The 15,624-nt window shown below is 39.6% G+C and overlaps 1 protein-coding gene across 4 annotated transcripts in view; it reads left to right on the forward strand.

Annotated features, from left to right (window-relative positions):
- Positions 1-15,624, forward strand: part of insc (INSC spindle orientation adaptor protein) — a 58,079-nt gene that overhangs the window by 28,161 nt on the left and 14,294 nt on the right. For all 4 annotated transcript variants that reach the window (XM_082541705.1, XM_082541706.1, XM_082541707.1 and 1 more), the window contains 4 exons: positions 1,966-2,332; positions 2,575-2,627; positions 2,720-2,843; positions 4,071-4,184. In XM_082541705.1, the coding sequence (XP_082397831.1) occupies positions 1,966-2,332; positions 2,575-2,627; positions 2,720-2,843; positions 4,071-4,184 (658 nt within the window). The remainder of the gene's footprint in view (positions 1-1,965; positions 2,333-2,574; positions 2,628-2,719; positions 2,844-4,070; positions 4,185-15,624) is intronic.

Raw genomic sequence — 15,624 nt, forward strand, 5'->3', positions numbered from 1 at the left:
GTGTCGCCAGTTGCCATTGCAAACTGCAGTCAAGTCAAGAGCCAAGAGGAAAATATTCATCTTCAGACCCTTTCCTCTGTGTTCCCTCAAAGCAAAGGTGGCTGTTGTAGCCATCGACCCATCCTCTTTCGGGGAGCTTTGCCTCGCGGGATGCTGGCCTCTGGATTGCCCCCTTAAGCCTCCCTTCATTAGGGTCATTGCTGGGAGAGATTGAAGTGGGGAGAGTGTTTGCTCAGTAAAGCTGCTTCTTAAAGCCATCACAATCCTGAGGGGAAACGAGGGATTAGACTAATGAGGCCAGAAGATGGCTATCATCTGTGAATAACTGACCTTGACAACACATTATTGATTTAGGTATTTTAGAACTGAATACTGTAGTCTCCAGTGACTGATTATCATGATACTGGAGTTTACATGTATAACCTATATGGTATATGGATGGTTCCCAATCGCTGGTTCCTTAAGAAATTTTGTAATTTTGGGTTAGATTTTTCTTTTTAAACATACGTACGTACTTACATATGTAAGTTATTTGCTCTGTTGAAACCCATTTTAATATACTTAACATAATTTTGAGCATCATTATTTTTCATGTTTTTTTAAAATTTATTTCCAATTAATTCATTTCAATTCCGTTTTTTTGTTTTGTTTTGATATAGTGCCAAATCACAACAACAGTCGCCTAAAGGCGCTTTATATTGTAAGGTAGACCCTAATACATACAGAGAAAAACTCAACAATCACCCCCTATGAGCAAGGAATTCTTCAAAAGTTTTCAATCTGTCATGTTTCACAAAGAATGAAATACACACATGCAAGTACTACCAAAAACACAAAAGAAAAACTCTTTGCTGGAGGTCAGTTTTAGCTAACTAAAATTTAAGCTGTCACCTTATATCAGCTCACCTTATATTTATTGCAGCAAGATTTGCCAACAGGAGCAAGAACTCCAACCCATGTCCAGTGGTGGTGTACAGTTTGTGTTTGTTAGCTAGATCATTTTCTGACTCACAAGCCAGGTGCTCAATATTGAAGTGAGCAGGTTCCATCTTTGACTCAAACACTGTCCTCTCTTTTATCCAATAATGAGTAGCCTGCATCAGAGCAGATACACCGGCCATGATGGGATAAAGACAATTGATGTTTGTGTGAGGGATTAGCAGTGTTTGTTTTGGCATAAGAGATTAATGATATATCATGTACTTTTTCCAAAGAAAAAAGGAAAAAACAACAGGAAAATTATATAGAGATGACAAGGGTGGCACAGACAAGTAAGCTTCCTAACAACCAATTTGAATTTCCTTAATTTTCCACTGATTACCCATGTTATTTCTTGTGGAGGAGGCAAAGATGATCAGACTTTTTTCATGTAAATGTGCTTAAGCTACAGAATAGCAGGCAGGACAGTCAGCATTAATGATGTTCTCTCTAACATGACACTGCCCTCAGTACATAGTAACCAGTGCACATTCATTTCATGTATGTAGCAGTGTTTGTTTAGCAATATGTATTCGATATTCTAATTAATAATGAGAAACCAAAGAGCCAGTTGCTGTCGATTTAGTCTGAGCAAACAAGAAGGAGGGAAAGAAGTTTTCTTCGCATACCGCAATCAATAGATGGCAATAGAAAAATAGTCTGTGCCATCTTCCTTCATTTTGTTTGCAATGGACCAGATATACACAACAAGCTGAATAACGCTGTTGTATCACTAACAAAAATCAAAAAATTGGGACACCGTTGTCTTCAGGATTGCTGACTCACTTTTGGTCGAAGCTGGAGTTATAAATGAGAACATGCAGCATGTAAACATGGGGAAAACAGGGGATTCCTTGAAATTGTGTTAAATCTACATCCCTGCTCTTAGTTCTTTTGCCTCTGGTTTAAGAAAAAGTCCTGTTCACACTGAGACTTTTACATTAGATTACATTTTTTAATCTATTATTCTGTTTGTTTCACCCACAGTACCCGTGCGCAGTCTCTTCAGGTTGACTCGGTCCAGCGGTGGATGGAAGACCTCCGTCACATGACGGAAGTAGAGTGCATGTGTGTCCTCCAGGCCAAACCCATCGGGGTAGAGGAGGACTCTCAGCAGGGAGAGCTGATTGTGGGCTCTGGGGTTAGTGCAGGGGACCACGTGGCTAGAAACAACTTGCAGACGCTCCTTCGCCGAGCTTTGGTGGTCAGCACAGAGCTAGGAAAGATGTTTCAGCGGCTGGAGAAGGGACGCTGGCAGAGGGTCCACAGCACGGCTGTACGGGCAAACTGCCATGTTCGCTCACTGGTACATGAGTACAGTGCAGCTCGAAACACACCGCCGGAGATGCAGAAGGTGATGGTTGACTTTGAAAATTAGGTTTGCATACATAAAAATGTGCCCATTTTACAGTAATGAAAAAAACTGAACAATGTTTCTTTTTAACTGGAGCTGTTTGACATAAGCTTAGCTTACATTACTGAACATTATTTGCTCATCTGTTATCTACAAATACCTGCAGTTATACCCCACTGACAGGCCATTTATGTTTAGAACTGTGGAGGTCTGACCACTTAAATGTGCATGTTTTGTTGTAGTATGAGAAGTCTTTGCTGGAAAAGTGTATGGAGCTGACTAATATTACAGAGAGGTAAAATCTACAACGTTAATATGCAGTAATTTAAAAAACTCCCAAACAAATACTTTGTTTTTCTAAATCAAACATTTGATTTGCACCCACAGGTGCCTTCACACTGACGATGAATTCTTCCTGAAATCCATGAGGGAGGCCATCCATGAGATCCTTACAGATGTCAGTGACTCGTTCAGCAACATGATTGACATGGCTTTAGCCAATGAGATCCGGGTATGTAGTTTCTGTATTTGCGCATATTCCGTTGTGTGCTCTGCAGTGTCATGTGTTTATAATTTTGCTGATAGGTTGAGGTGTTGCTTTGCCTAATTTATAAGAGTGTTGTAATCAGTGGTGTAAATAATTCAACTCTGAAGTAAGAGCCAAACAATCTCAGGGTTGAATTTAGCAAAGTTTGTTGTTATGGAGTGATCAAAAGAAAGAAGAGAGTTTTGGCGATGGGGAAGACCAAGATTTCCACAAGGACCATACATAGTTTGTGACTTACAGTTAGCACGAGGAGCCTGATCACCACGGCTACTTTCAACAACAATCTGGAGAAGAATGTGAGCTTCAGCTGGTCCTTAAGTACTGGATGGAAATGAGTGAATCCTAAAAGGTGTGTTCGCTGAAGTGTGGAGTCCCACAGCAGAACCTGCCCATCTCCACCTAAGAGTAGGCTGAGAGGAAAAGAACCAAAGCAAAACAAAACCCTAAATAGCCTCCCGATTAATAGATCATCGTTACAGTGTCATGTAGATAAATAATTTTTGTATAACTAAAAGAATCAAAGAGAACTAACAGGCTCATTTCAGACAATTTAAAATATAAATGGAAAGAAATTGTAATTAAAGTACCTACACATACCTACCTACTGGTAAAATGCTTCCACCTGGTGGTGAAGGCTATCATTTAAATTTTGTGGCGGGTAATTGCAACAAGTGCCTTTAATCATGGTGTACAGTCCTGCAGATACTGCTGGCTACTCTTAGTTCTTTTTTTTTTCTAGACAGAGAGTTAGGGGCAACACGAAAAGTTGCCAGTAATATTATGTCAATCAACCAATCAGTCAATCCTATAAATGCAGTCTATTGTTCTCTGTCCCACTTTAAGCAACACTGACTGTGATGCCGTTAAAACAGATACTGTGTATAGTAATATTTTGGATCCAAGCACACACACACACATATATATGTATATATATAGTTACACTCCATGTTTGGGTCAGATAAGAAGGAGAGAAATTGTCCCTTGATTGTTGCACACTTATAGAAATAGACTTAGAAATGCCTGTCATGTTTGTGCTATCCAGTGGTTGTATCGAAATAAGATGACACAGCTGACACCATAACAGTATTAATGAGCCACTAGAAACAGATTTATGCATCATGTCGTTAAAAGTGATGATTTGAAATGTGTTGAGTTGTGAATAAAATGATAAAGATGTCAATTTCCTTGCAGGTTCTGATCAAGCAGATTGAATCATCGGACAGCCTTCATACCATTGGTAGTGCCATTAGCAACCTGCTGTCCCTAACCCAGGATGGACCTCAGCTCTGCAGCATCATTGCCAAGGTACTCGGGACATAAAAATAGACTCTATGCTATCCTTCTTACTACATTTAGAGAGCAACTGGGACCTTGCTTCATTTTATTCACTCCTGTGGAAAGTCCACCTATACCGATGTTTGTCATTCTAACCAGCAGACCTGGGATTGCCAGCTATCTTATTATACATGCCTCTATAAAGCTATTTCACTGTGAGATAAGAAACGACAGACTGGACAGCAAGTCTGTATTGGCCATTAGTTAGCTGACCGCTTTCAGGATGCTTTTGATAAGACACTTCCTGGCCCACTCATACACACACATACACGCTCTTTGCAGCCAAATTGTCAGATCAATACTGTCAGCTCTCATTAGTCGTAAGTATTGATTACACATTCAGGTTGCTCAGGTGTCTTTACCTTTTAATCCACTCTCGCTTTTTTAACCAAGCTCCAGGGCTAAGAAAGTAAAGCCATGTAAAAATGAGGCTGTTTCTGCAAAGCAAGTCAGTCCCCATGGATATCGTTGAGCTTTGCAGAAACAAATTAATGTTTACAGTGTGGTACTCTTAAAAGCTAACAAAGGCTTCATAGCAATCATACAAGGGTACATTTTCAACCATTTATATATAGTTTAAAGATGAGGTCGCCTTAAGTGACAGGTTACAGGTCATCTTCACTTCACCTCCACATAAATTATCTGAATATGTGGCATACTGCTTAATTATACCAACAGCCTGTCAAGGAAGTCTTTGCTCCTGTTTCAGTGCTCCAGGACCCAGTATTATTTTTTCAGTATGTCATTTTTGCAGTATGGCACATATTTGATTGCATGTAGTCTATTTATGCAATTTGCTAATTAAGCTTTGTGATCATTAGATAATAACTTAGCACTCCACTCCCCTCCAAACACCAATCTCAAGGCTTCAAAACTGGGCTTTACAAACCAAAGGATAATGTCACAGTGCCTACATCCATCCTTAAAATACAGTCTATGTTCTTAACTTGGTGTGTAGCAGAGCTGGATGAACCATCTCAGAGGAATCCTGAAACCCACCATAGCAAATAATTTGCTTTCAGCTATATGTCTATTACACTTTCTCACACACCCCTTTGATGCATAACATCAGCTCATATTTGAACATTTTGCTCATTACAAATTTTCCACTGCTGCTGACTTCACTCGTGCACTGAAGAACAGCAATTAGCCATTTAAATGTCTGGGTGGGGACCTGACATTTCCACCCTCTCCATCTCTATGCCAGTGTCTTTGTTGATGGGCTGATTTTAGTGTTAGATAAAAAGATAAAAAGGTTAAAAAATCAGATGGGTGGACTCCCATGATGTTAAAAATCATTGTAGCTATCATACAGCTTGAGCCAGTGAGGTACCTTAAAAGAGGAAATAGTGTGATAATGATAACTTGTAATTTGCATGACAACAGGAGTAAAGATTTGCTGCTTTTACTTAGTTATTGGTTGTTGATGGTTGTTGTTGTTATGTCAAGTGTCGTACTCTAAGATTTGTCGTGGAATCATCACATCACACATAATATAAAGTAAATAATCGGTTTGTAAAATCTGATGTAATCCATGTGGTGCAGGGGTGGAGTCTAGCCTTTAATGCAGGTCCTGTGACCCAACCCATGATTACACAAATGACTTGACTACACAGTGGGAGCAGTTGTGGCTCAGGACTTAGAGCAGGCCATCTAATAATCAGAAGGTTGGTGGATCCAGTCTGCATGTTGAAGTATCCTTGGGCAAGACAATGAACCCGAGTTGCCTCTGATGTGTCCATCGGAGCGTGAGTGTGTGTGCAAATATTAGACAAAGCACTTAGGTACAGAAAAAGCGCCTGCATGAACGTGTGACTGGGCGAATGTCATTTGTAGTCAAAAGTGCTTTGAGTGCAGTTACAGTAAAAAAAAAACCACTTTATAAGTACCAGTAGGTAAAGTGCTGAACCTACAGGGTCAGCACAGCCAACCAGTAAATCACTGTGGGTTTTTCACTATGAGTTACTCCTTTGACACACAGAAAGTCATTTGATCAATTGTAATATTTTAAGTTGATTATAGAAGCTGTAAATAAAATGTACAGTGTTCAGTACAGTAAGTAAATCACATGTATTAAAACTGTGCGTTTCCTCAACTTGCAGATATTTTATTGAACCTACACCTGAGGAGGATTTTTTAAAAAGCGCTGCACAAATGATTTAAATTGAAAATATTAAAAAATATGTGTCAACAAATTATTGTCAAGTCTATCAACTCTCATGCCCTGATTTTAATAAGCCATTATTTCAAAACATATTAAGTATTTTTTTTCTCTCTTGTGATTTCAAACCCTTGTAGGTGATGTTTTTCCAAAGCACTTCTCAGTAATTGACAGCTTATCAGACCCTGAGTATTCACGCCATCAAGGCTGATTTGGGACGGTTGACTGCACACATCTGTCATACCAAACAGATCAGAACAAATCATACAAATTATCGCTGAACACTATTCATGCCTGCCTTTAGCTCATGACCCACTCAAAATGACAAAACAAACAAAATAAATGCCCACCATATTCATCTAAAAGCATTATTTATTCTTTAATCCATCAAATTCAAACTATTTTATTTTCTTTGGTGTTTTAGAGATGAACCATAATTATACATACCTACCTTTTTATAGTCATTTACATTTTTTATATTTATATTTTCTGCATGTCTTAGGAATAAAACACATCAACCAATACAGTAACAAAATTCAGCAGCCAGGCAGAAAGAGCAGTTGTCACGGATTTAGCAGTGTCTGCAAAGCTGGATTCAAGAAGTGTTTAAAGTTAACGTTTTTAGAGCATTTAAAGCACCATCTTGTGCCAGTATAGAACGTGACATCACTAGGTTGTTTGGTTGGTTTGCCACTGGTCTTTAAGTGATGACATATGAACCCTGCTTCCAGGTCCAAACTACTCTGCGTTTAATAAGGTTCTTGTGTTTTTAACACGTTTTAATGCTTTGTATCTTGTTCTATTTAATCTGAACAAGCCCCTAAAAAAGGCAGTGATAATTGTTGGCCTCGCTCGGTTTTTATTACCACTATTCATTTTAAAGCTCAGTTTTTAAAACCTTCTGATGTAACTACAGGGAGTGCAGAATTATTAGGCAAGTTGTATTTTTGAGGAATAATTTTATTATTGAACAACAACCATGTTCTCAATGAACCCAAAAAACTCATTAATATCAAAGCTGAATGTTTTTGGAAGTAGTTTTTAGTTTGTTTTTAGTTTTAGCTATTTTAGGGGGATATCTGTGTGTGCAGGTGACTATTACTGTGCATAATTATTAGGCAACTTAACAAAAAACAAATATATACCCATTTCAATTATTTATTTTTACCAGTGAAACCAATATAACATCTCCACATTCACAAATATACATTTCTGACATTCAAAAATAAAACAAAAACAAATCAGCGACCAATATAGCCACCTTTCTTTGCAAGGACACTCAAAAGCCTGCCATCCATGGATTCTGTCAGTGTTTTGATCTGTTCACTATCAACATTGCGTGCAGCAGCAACCACAGCCTCCCAGACACTGTTCAGAGAGGTGTACTGTTTTCCCTCCTTGTAAATCTCACATTTGACGATGGACCACAGGTTCTCAATGGGGTTCAGATCAGGTGAACAAGGTGGCCATGTCATTAGTTTTTCTTCTTTTATACCCTTTCTTGCCAGCCACGCTGTGGAGTACTTGGACGCGTGTGATGGAGCATTGTCCTGCATGAAAATCATGTTTTTCTTGAAGGATGCAGACTTCTTCCTGTACCACTGCTTGAAGAAGGTGTCTTCCAGAAACTGGCAGTAGGACTGGGAGTTGAGCTTGACTCCATCCTCAACCCGAAAAGGCCCCACAAGCTCATCTTTGATGATACCAGCCCAAACCACTACTCCACCTCCACCTTGCTGGCGTCTGAGTCGGACTGGAGCTCTCTGCCCTTTACCAATCCAGCCACGGGCCCATCCATCTGGCCCATCAAGACTCACTCTCATTTCATCAGTCCATAAAACCTTAGAAAAACCAGTCTTGAGATATTTCTTGGCCCAGTCTTGACGTTTCAGCTTGTGTGTCTTGTTCAGTGGCGGTCGTCTTTCAGCCTTTCTTACCTTGGCCATGTCTCTGAGTATTGCACACCTTGTGCTTTTGGGCACTCCAGTGATGTTGCAGCTCTGAAATATGGCCAAACTGGTGGCAAGTGGCATCTTGGCAGCTGCACGCTTGACTTTTCTCAGTTCATGGGCAGTTATTTTGCGCCTTGGTTTTTCCACACGCTTCTTCGATGATCACGCTTCAGAAGCTTTGCAATTTTGAGACTGCTGCATCCCTCTGCAAGATATCTCACTATTTTTGACTTTTCTGAGCCTGTCAAGTCCTTCTTTTGACCCATTTTGCCAAAGGAAAGGAAGTTGCCTAATAATTATGCACACCTGATATAGGGTGTTGATGTCATTAGACCACACCCCTTCTCATTACAGAGATGCACATCACCTAATATGCTTAATTGGTAGTAGGCTTTCGATACAGCTTGGAGTAAGACAACATGCATGAAGAGGATGATGTGGACAAAATACTCATTTGCCTAATAATTCTGCACTCCCTGTACAGCCCAGCCCATGCAGCAGTATATTAATGACTAACCTTATATTGTGGATAGATTATCTCAGTTGTTCTCCTAACTTGGTCCGTTTACACCATCCTGCCATGCAATGATATTAACTTTTATTGAGTGGAAAAAGTTAGCATTCATCCTCCAGCTTCAATGTGTTTACGTTATGCTAACATAGCTGTCTTGCTAGCCATCACATAGCACATCATTATATACCAGCTAGTCCAACTTCAGTAACCCTACAAACGTCACTGCTGTTTAGTTTTCTGTCTTCATTTATGTTGGAAGTGATAGCAGAGCTGTACGTTTTAATTTTTTCAGAAATCTCTCAGTCAGAACATGGTATATCATGCTTAGGTGGAAACTAGTGAGCTAACTTCCTGCTAACTTCTAACTCTGTTAAATTTAATAAATTCTGTTTTCATGGATCACAATTGTCAATTGTCATTTTATTAAAGATGAAAAAATTGAATCAGTTTGTAACTCTCAGTGATGCCGCAGTATTTGTTTGACTTTGGGACCCGAAGCAGAGTTGGACCCTGAAACGGCTAATGACGTCAGACTTAAAGACCGGATGGACTCACATTAGTTTATGTTAGCTAACTGATAGGACCGATAACTCAGTGGAAAACAAGGCAATTAAAACTGAAAAGAAGCCTAAAGAGGTCAGTTTTGTACTGCTTGTGGCTACAACAATGGCTTTTATGTAAAAAAAAGAAAGAAGAGGATATACCGTCCACTTTTACTTTCTGTCTTTAAAGCAACACGTTTTTCATTCTTTACTAGCTGCACTCAAACTGGAAAATCCACCTGTTTGCTGTAATGTTTGGGTTTCTAGAGCACTTTACAAATGAGGACTGTATGGAGGAGAACCTGTTTGAGTCAGGTGCGCTGTATTAGACTCCATGGTGTAAGGCAAGGCAAGGCAAGTTTATTTGTATAGCACAATTCAACAACAAGGTGATTCAAAGTGCTTTACAGAGACATTAGAAACAAGAACAAATAAAAAGCATGATTTAAAATTGAATAAAACAAGCAAATAAACTAACTAACTAATTAACAAACAAACAAACAAACAAACAACAGTATATAAAATCAAAACAGATAAAATCAGAACAGTAGATAAAATCAGTAGTTAAATGTAAGTTTTGAAATTTAAGCTTAAAGTGTGGATTTGGTGCTTTATTCAAATGCAGCTGAGAACAGGTGAGTCTTCAACCTGGATTTAAATAAACTGAGTGTTTCAGCTGATCTGAGGCTTTCTGGGAGTTTGTTCCAGATATAAGGAGCATAAAAGCTGAATGCAGCTTCTCCGTGTCTGGTTCTGACTCTGGGAACTGATAAAAGACCGGATCCAGATGACCTGAGGGATCTGGATGGTTCATACTGGGTCAGGAGGTCATTGATGTATTTTGGTCCTAAACCATTCAGAGCTTTATAGGCCAGCATCAGAACTTTAAAGTCTATCCTCTGACGGACAGGCAGCCAGTGTAAGGACCTCAGAGCTGGACTGATGTGGTCCACTTTTTTGGTCTTAGTGAGGACTCGAGCAGCAGAGTTCTGAATGAGCTGTAGTTGTCTGACTGATTTTTTAGGTAGACCTGTAAAGATGCTGTTACAGTAATCAAGCCTACTAAAGATGAATGCATGGACTAGTTTTTCCAGGTCCTGTTGAGACATCAGATCTTTTATCCTTGATATATATCAGCTTACTATCACCTCAAGAATATTCTTGAGGTGATAGTAAGCTGACTTTGTTATTGTCTTAATGTGTTTTTCTAAGTTTAGGTCTGCATCCATCACTACACCCAAATTTCTCGCCTGGTTTGTGGTTTTTAGATGTATAGATTGAAGTTCTCTGGTGACCTGTAATCGTTTTTCTTTGGCGCCAAAGACTATTACCTCAGTTTTGTTTTTGTTTAGCTGGAGAAAATTGTGGCACAACCAGTCATTGATTTCCTCAATGCATTTACCAAGAGCCTGTACAGGGCCTCGGTCTCCTGGTGACATTGTGATATATATTTGTGTGTCATCTGCATAGCTGTGATAGTTTATTTTGTTGTTGTTTATAATCTGTGCCAGTGGGAGCATGTAGATGTTAAACAGAAGGGGTCCCAAGATGGAACCTTGGGGAACTCCACATGTGATACTTGTCTGCTCAGATGTGAAGTTACCTATTGATACAAAGTATTTCCTGTTTTCTACGTATGTTTTGAACCAGTTTAGTACAGTTCCTGAAAGACCTGTCCAGTTCTCCAGTCGTTTGAGTAATATGTTGTGGTCAACTGTATCAAATGCTGCACTGAGATCCAGTAAAACTAGGACTGACATTTTTCCACTGTCTGTATTCAGACATATGTCATTAAACACTTTGGTCAGAGCGGTTTCAGTGCTGTGGTTCTGTCTAAAACCTGACTGGAAGGCATCGTAGCAATTATTCTGTTTTAAGAAGTAACTGAGCTGTTGAGAAACTGCTTTTTCAATGATCTTACTTAAAAACGGGAGATTTGAGATCGGCCTGTAGTTGTTCATTTGTGTCTTGTCAAGATTGTCCTTTTTCAGTATAGGTTTGATTACAGCAGTTTTTAGTGATTCTGGAAACACACCTGATAATAAAGAAAAGTTGACGATCTGTAACAGGTCTGACTCTAAAGTCTTTGAGACCTTTTTGAAAAAACTTGTTGGCAGGACATCTAAACAGCAGGAGGAGGAGTTCAGTTGACCTAAGATGTCCTCCAGGTCTTTGCTGTTAATAGGTTGAAACTGTTTCATGGTGTTTAAACAGTTTTTTGGTGGACACAGTACATATCCTGGATCTGCTGTTGATGTACCAATTGCTTGTCTAATTTTTTGGATTTTTTCAGTGAAGAATTTGGCAAAGTCATTGCAGGCCATGGTCGAATGAAGTTCAGCTGCCACTGACACAGGAGGGTTTGTTAGCCTGTCAACTGTAGAAAATAAGACCCGAGCATTATGGCTGTTTTTAGTGATGATGTCAGAGAAGTAGGACCTCCTTGCATTCCTCAGTTGTAAATTATAATTGTGAAGTTTCTCTTTATAAATGTCATAATGAACCTGGAGGTTTGTAAGTTAGCCATTATAAATGTGGTGTTTCATGTCAGCTTTAATACTGAGCCATGTGCCACACCATAAATCAAATAGCAGCTGGAACGCTGGAGAGTGACTGTGTCATGATGTGCACGCGAATTTGCATCCTCAGTGTTTGCCTACTGTCATGATAGATCTCAATCTAAATTTGTCCATGTTGGCAGACTTGTCATATGTGTGTCCTTGCTCTGATAGCTGTAAACTGCAAGGCGTGTAGAGCATGAAATGGCAATAACTCAGGCCTGGTGAGAGCCAGTGTGTCATCAAAGCTCTGTGGGTAGAAAGGGGGCTTAGAAATACTGTAAATCCCATGAAGCTCTCTAATTTGATGTCCCTTTTAGGATCAGATGAAAGATACCTGCCAGTCTCCCTTCATTTTCATCTTTCTCATCCCTTAAAGCACAAAGTCTTTCTTTCTTTCTTTCTTTCTTTCTTTCTTTCTTTCTTTCTTCTTCTTCTTTTCTTTCTTTTTTTACAAACCCTGCTGAAAACTGCCTGTAGTTGCATGTTTGGTGTTTACAAGCGAAACAAGCCCAGAGAGCACGACTCAGGAAGTTATAAGATGGAAACAGATTATACACCGTGTAGGGTTATACATGCAAACACGCAGATAAAGAAGCATTTTCCAGTGAGTAGTCAAGTTTCACTTGATGTTATTGCAACAAGAACCAAAATGCGTGAGTGTGAGAACAAATGTGTTCTGTGGGCTTAATTTAAGAGATGGGGATGAAGTCAGTGGAAGCAACAAGTGCAAGTTGTTTGTCAGAGAAAAGAAACAAGCCAACAAGTCTAATAATCTGTAAAAGAAAAGTCTGTGGGGATGAAATAATAGAAAGGTGCTTCCACCAGAGAGTGACGATTGTCTGAACAAATCTCTGTAGTCTGTTCCTCTGAGCCATTTCTATTTATTTACTTTTTTTTTTTTTTTTTTACAGTATATTAAGAAAGATCACAGAAGATCTATGAATCTTCATCCAGTTATGGTACTTTGCTTGAAACAAGACTAAGGCCTACAGTTTTGTGTCTTTTTGTTAGTAGGTGCTAGTATTAAAAAACTGAAGCAATATAGTTTTCAGTTTTATTAAACCTGCTGCCAACAATACACATATTACATTCAGTTAATTTAAGGTAGATTATATTTTGGGAAGATTATGCAGGATGGTGGCAGCACGGTGGCAAGGTGGTTAGCACTGTTGCCGCACAGCAAGAAGGTCCTGAGTTCAATTCCACCATCCTTTCTGTGTGGAGTTTGCATCTTCTCCCCGTGTTTGCGTGGGTTCTCTCCGGGTACTCCGGCTTCCTCCCACTGTCCAAAGACATGCAGCTTGTGGGGATAGGTTAATTGGATAATCCAAATTGCCACTAGGTGTGAATGTGCAAGTGAATGCGAATGGTTGTCTGTCCCTGTGTGTTAGCCCTGCGACAGACTGGCGACCTGTCCAGGGTGTACCCCGCCTCTCGCCCCATGAGAGCTGGGATAGGCTCCGGTGCCCCCCGCAACCCTGAAAAGGATAAGCGGAAGCGAATGGATGGATGCAGGAGATACAGTTTAAATGTATCTGAAGCTTAAACAAACGGTGCATTTATAACAGCTGATCTTGGTGTCAGCCAATGGCACACATCCTATGGGAAAATGTCATAAAGGGCACGATATCGATTTAGTTTAACTACAGTTGCTACTGTCTCTGTAAGTCGTTTTGCAACCCACCTGCACCCCAGCTCCTCCTTTCCAAGCTGCATCTGACTTCAACTGAGTTCAGTTTTATTAATATAGCAGCAAATCCAACACACAACAGTCACCTCAAGGTGCTTTATATTGTACATGATAATGTGTAAAAAACCCTTAATACTTAATAAAATGTATTTCTGATGCTGGCTGTGGCACTGCGAGTCTTGATATTGCTCTTCCATCCTAAGGCTTTGTGTGCAAATAGAAATGCAGGAAGTTCCTGGACCATACTGCCAAATATAAATGACTGCAGATTAAATCATATTTTTTGACTGCAATGGCCTTGAGTGAAATATGTGTATAAATACAAAATGTCACTGAAGACATAATTCGGTTGGTTAAATACTTCTGGACACTAAATATTTTAAAAAATAATAATAAAGCTAGCTTTAAATAATTTAAACCAAAGAACTAATGCTCGGTGCCACAGACTCGTTTTGAACATCAACTTTAAGTGAGATTTGCATCAGAGTGAAGTAACAGGATCAACAGGCTCTCCAGCGCCACCCAGGCATTTGGAATCAGCATGTAAGCCTCTCAGTGTTTTAGAGGGTTTACTGAAAACTGTCCATCAGTGTTGGTAGTTCTTCCAGGTATGGTGGTCCGATACAGCGTAGGCAGCAAGCGGGGAAGTAGCGGTCAGGCTGGAGGGCAGGATGATTAACCACTCCAAGCCCTGGCAGCATGGCCTTAGCAGCATATGAGACATGCCAGCCCAGTATAATTGCCTTATTAGGATAATGGTGGTAGTTACAGGCTTCATCTTCCTCCAGGTAATTCTAGCTATCTGCACAGTGAATAGAATTCAATACCTGCAAGTGTTTTTTGTCAAAGGGGTGCTTTAAAGTGGACATGCAGCCAATACAGGAGGATCTGTTTTTGTTTGTTTACACCAAGCATACGCAACAGAAAATGCACAGTTATTATGGCTAGCAAATCATCTTTTTTCCCCCTTCTCAGTGTTTTCTATTCATGAAATATATATATTTTGGCTGTTTTAACCTGACATGATAGATTGTGTGAGCTATTTGATAGGTTCTGTGGTTGGCAGGCTCACTGAATGAAGCTGGCCAAGTCTATCGGTCATTCCGGGTCTCTTGGACTCTTTAAAACCAGTATGCTGCTATTGGCTTAAATGTGTAGGGATAGTTGGCTCTCATAACACAGTCTAGCAAGAAGTAATTTGATCCATTGTTTTGCACAGTAATGTGCGCTTCAAGGCAAGAGCTGACAATGATGCATCCTGAATAATTTGGCGTTGAGCAATCTAATGTCAGGCCTGTGAAAGTTGCAAGTTGGACTCTGAATGTTTTACCAATTTTTGTCCCACATTCACTAATGCTTTGAAAAATAGTAAAGTGTCCCACTGACAAATTTAGAAACTCAGGATAGACTTTAAGCAAAAAAAGGACTGTTGCCTCACGGCAAGAAGGTCCTTGTTTTGAATCAACTGAATTAGGATTGTCTTGTTGAAATATAAAGTTTATACCAGCCGTCATGTGAACAGCTTCTGCATTTACACTTAGCAGAAATAAACCAAGTGATAATGATTAAGCCCTGTGTCAGACTGCCAACCTGTCCATGGTCTACCCTGCCTTTCGCCCTGAGACAGCTGGGATAGGCTTCAGCCCCCCCAAGCGGAAGAGAATGGATGGATGGATGATAATGATTAATAATCATAATGATCATCCAGTCTCACATGAGTCTAGATAAACAGTTTTTATTGTTTATATATTCTTGTTTTGCAACTTTCACAAAGCATTTGTGAAACATTGGTTTCGTAAATGTATTACATTTTTAAAGTTCTTTTTTACAATGACTTAGTAGCTTTAGCTTGTTCCCCTGATCAAGACTCACCGAACAGATGATGCTATTGTGGGACCTGAATGTGGCACTGAATAACATGAGTGCACATACAAGCGTGCACTTTTCTCCTTAGACTTAAATATTAAAATAACACGTTTTCTTTTCCTAC

This window comes from Aulonocara stuartgranti (genome assembly GCF_965226115.1).
Source record: "Aulonocara stuartgranti genome assembly, chromosome: 7".
In the NCBI taxonomy this organism is placed as follows: Eukaryota; Metazoa; Chordata; class Actinopteri; order Cichliformes; family Cichlidae; genus Aulonocara; species Aulonocara stuartgranti.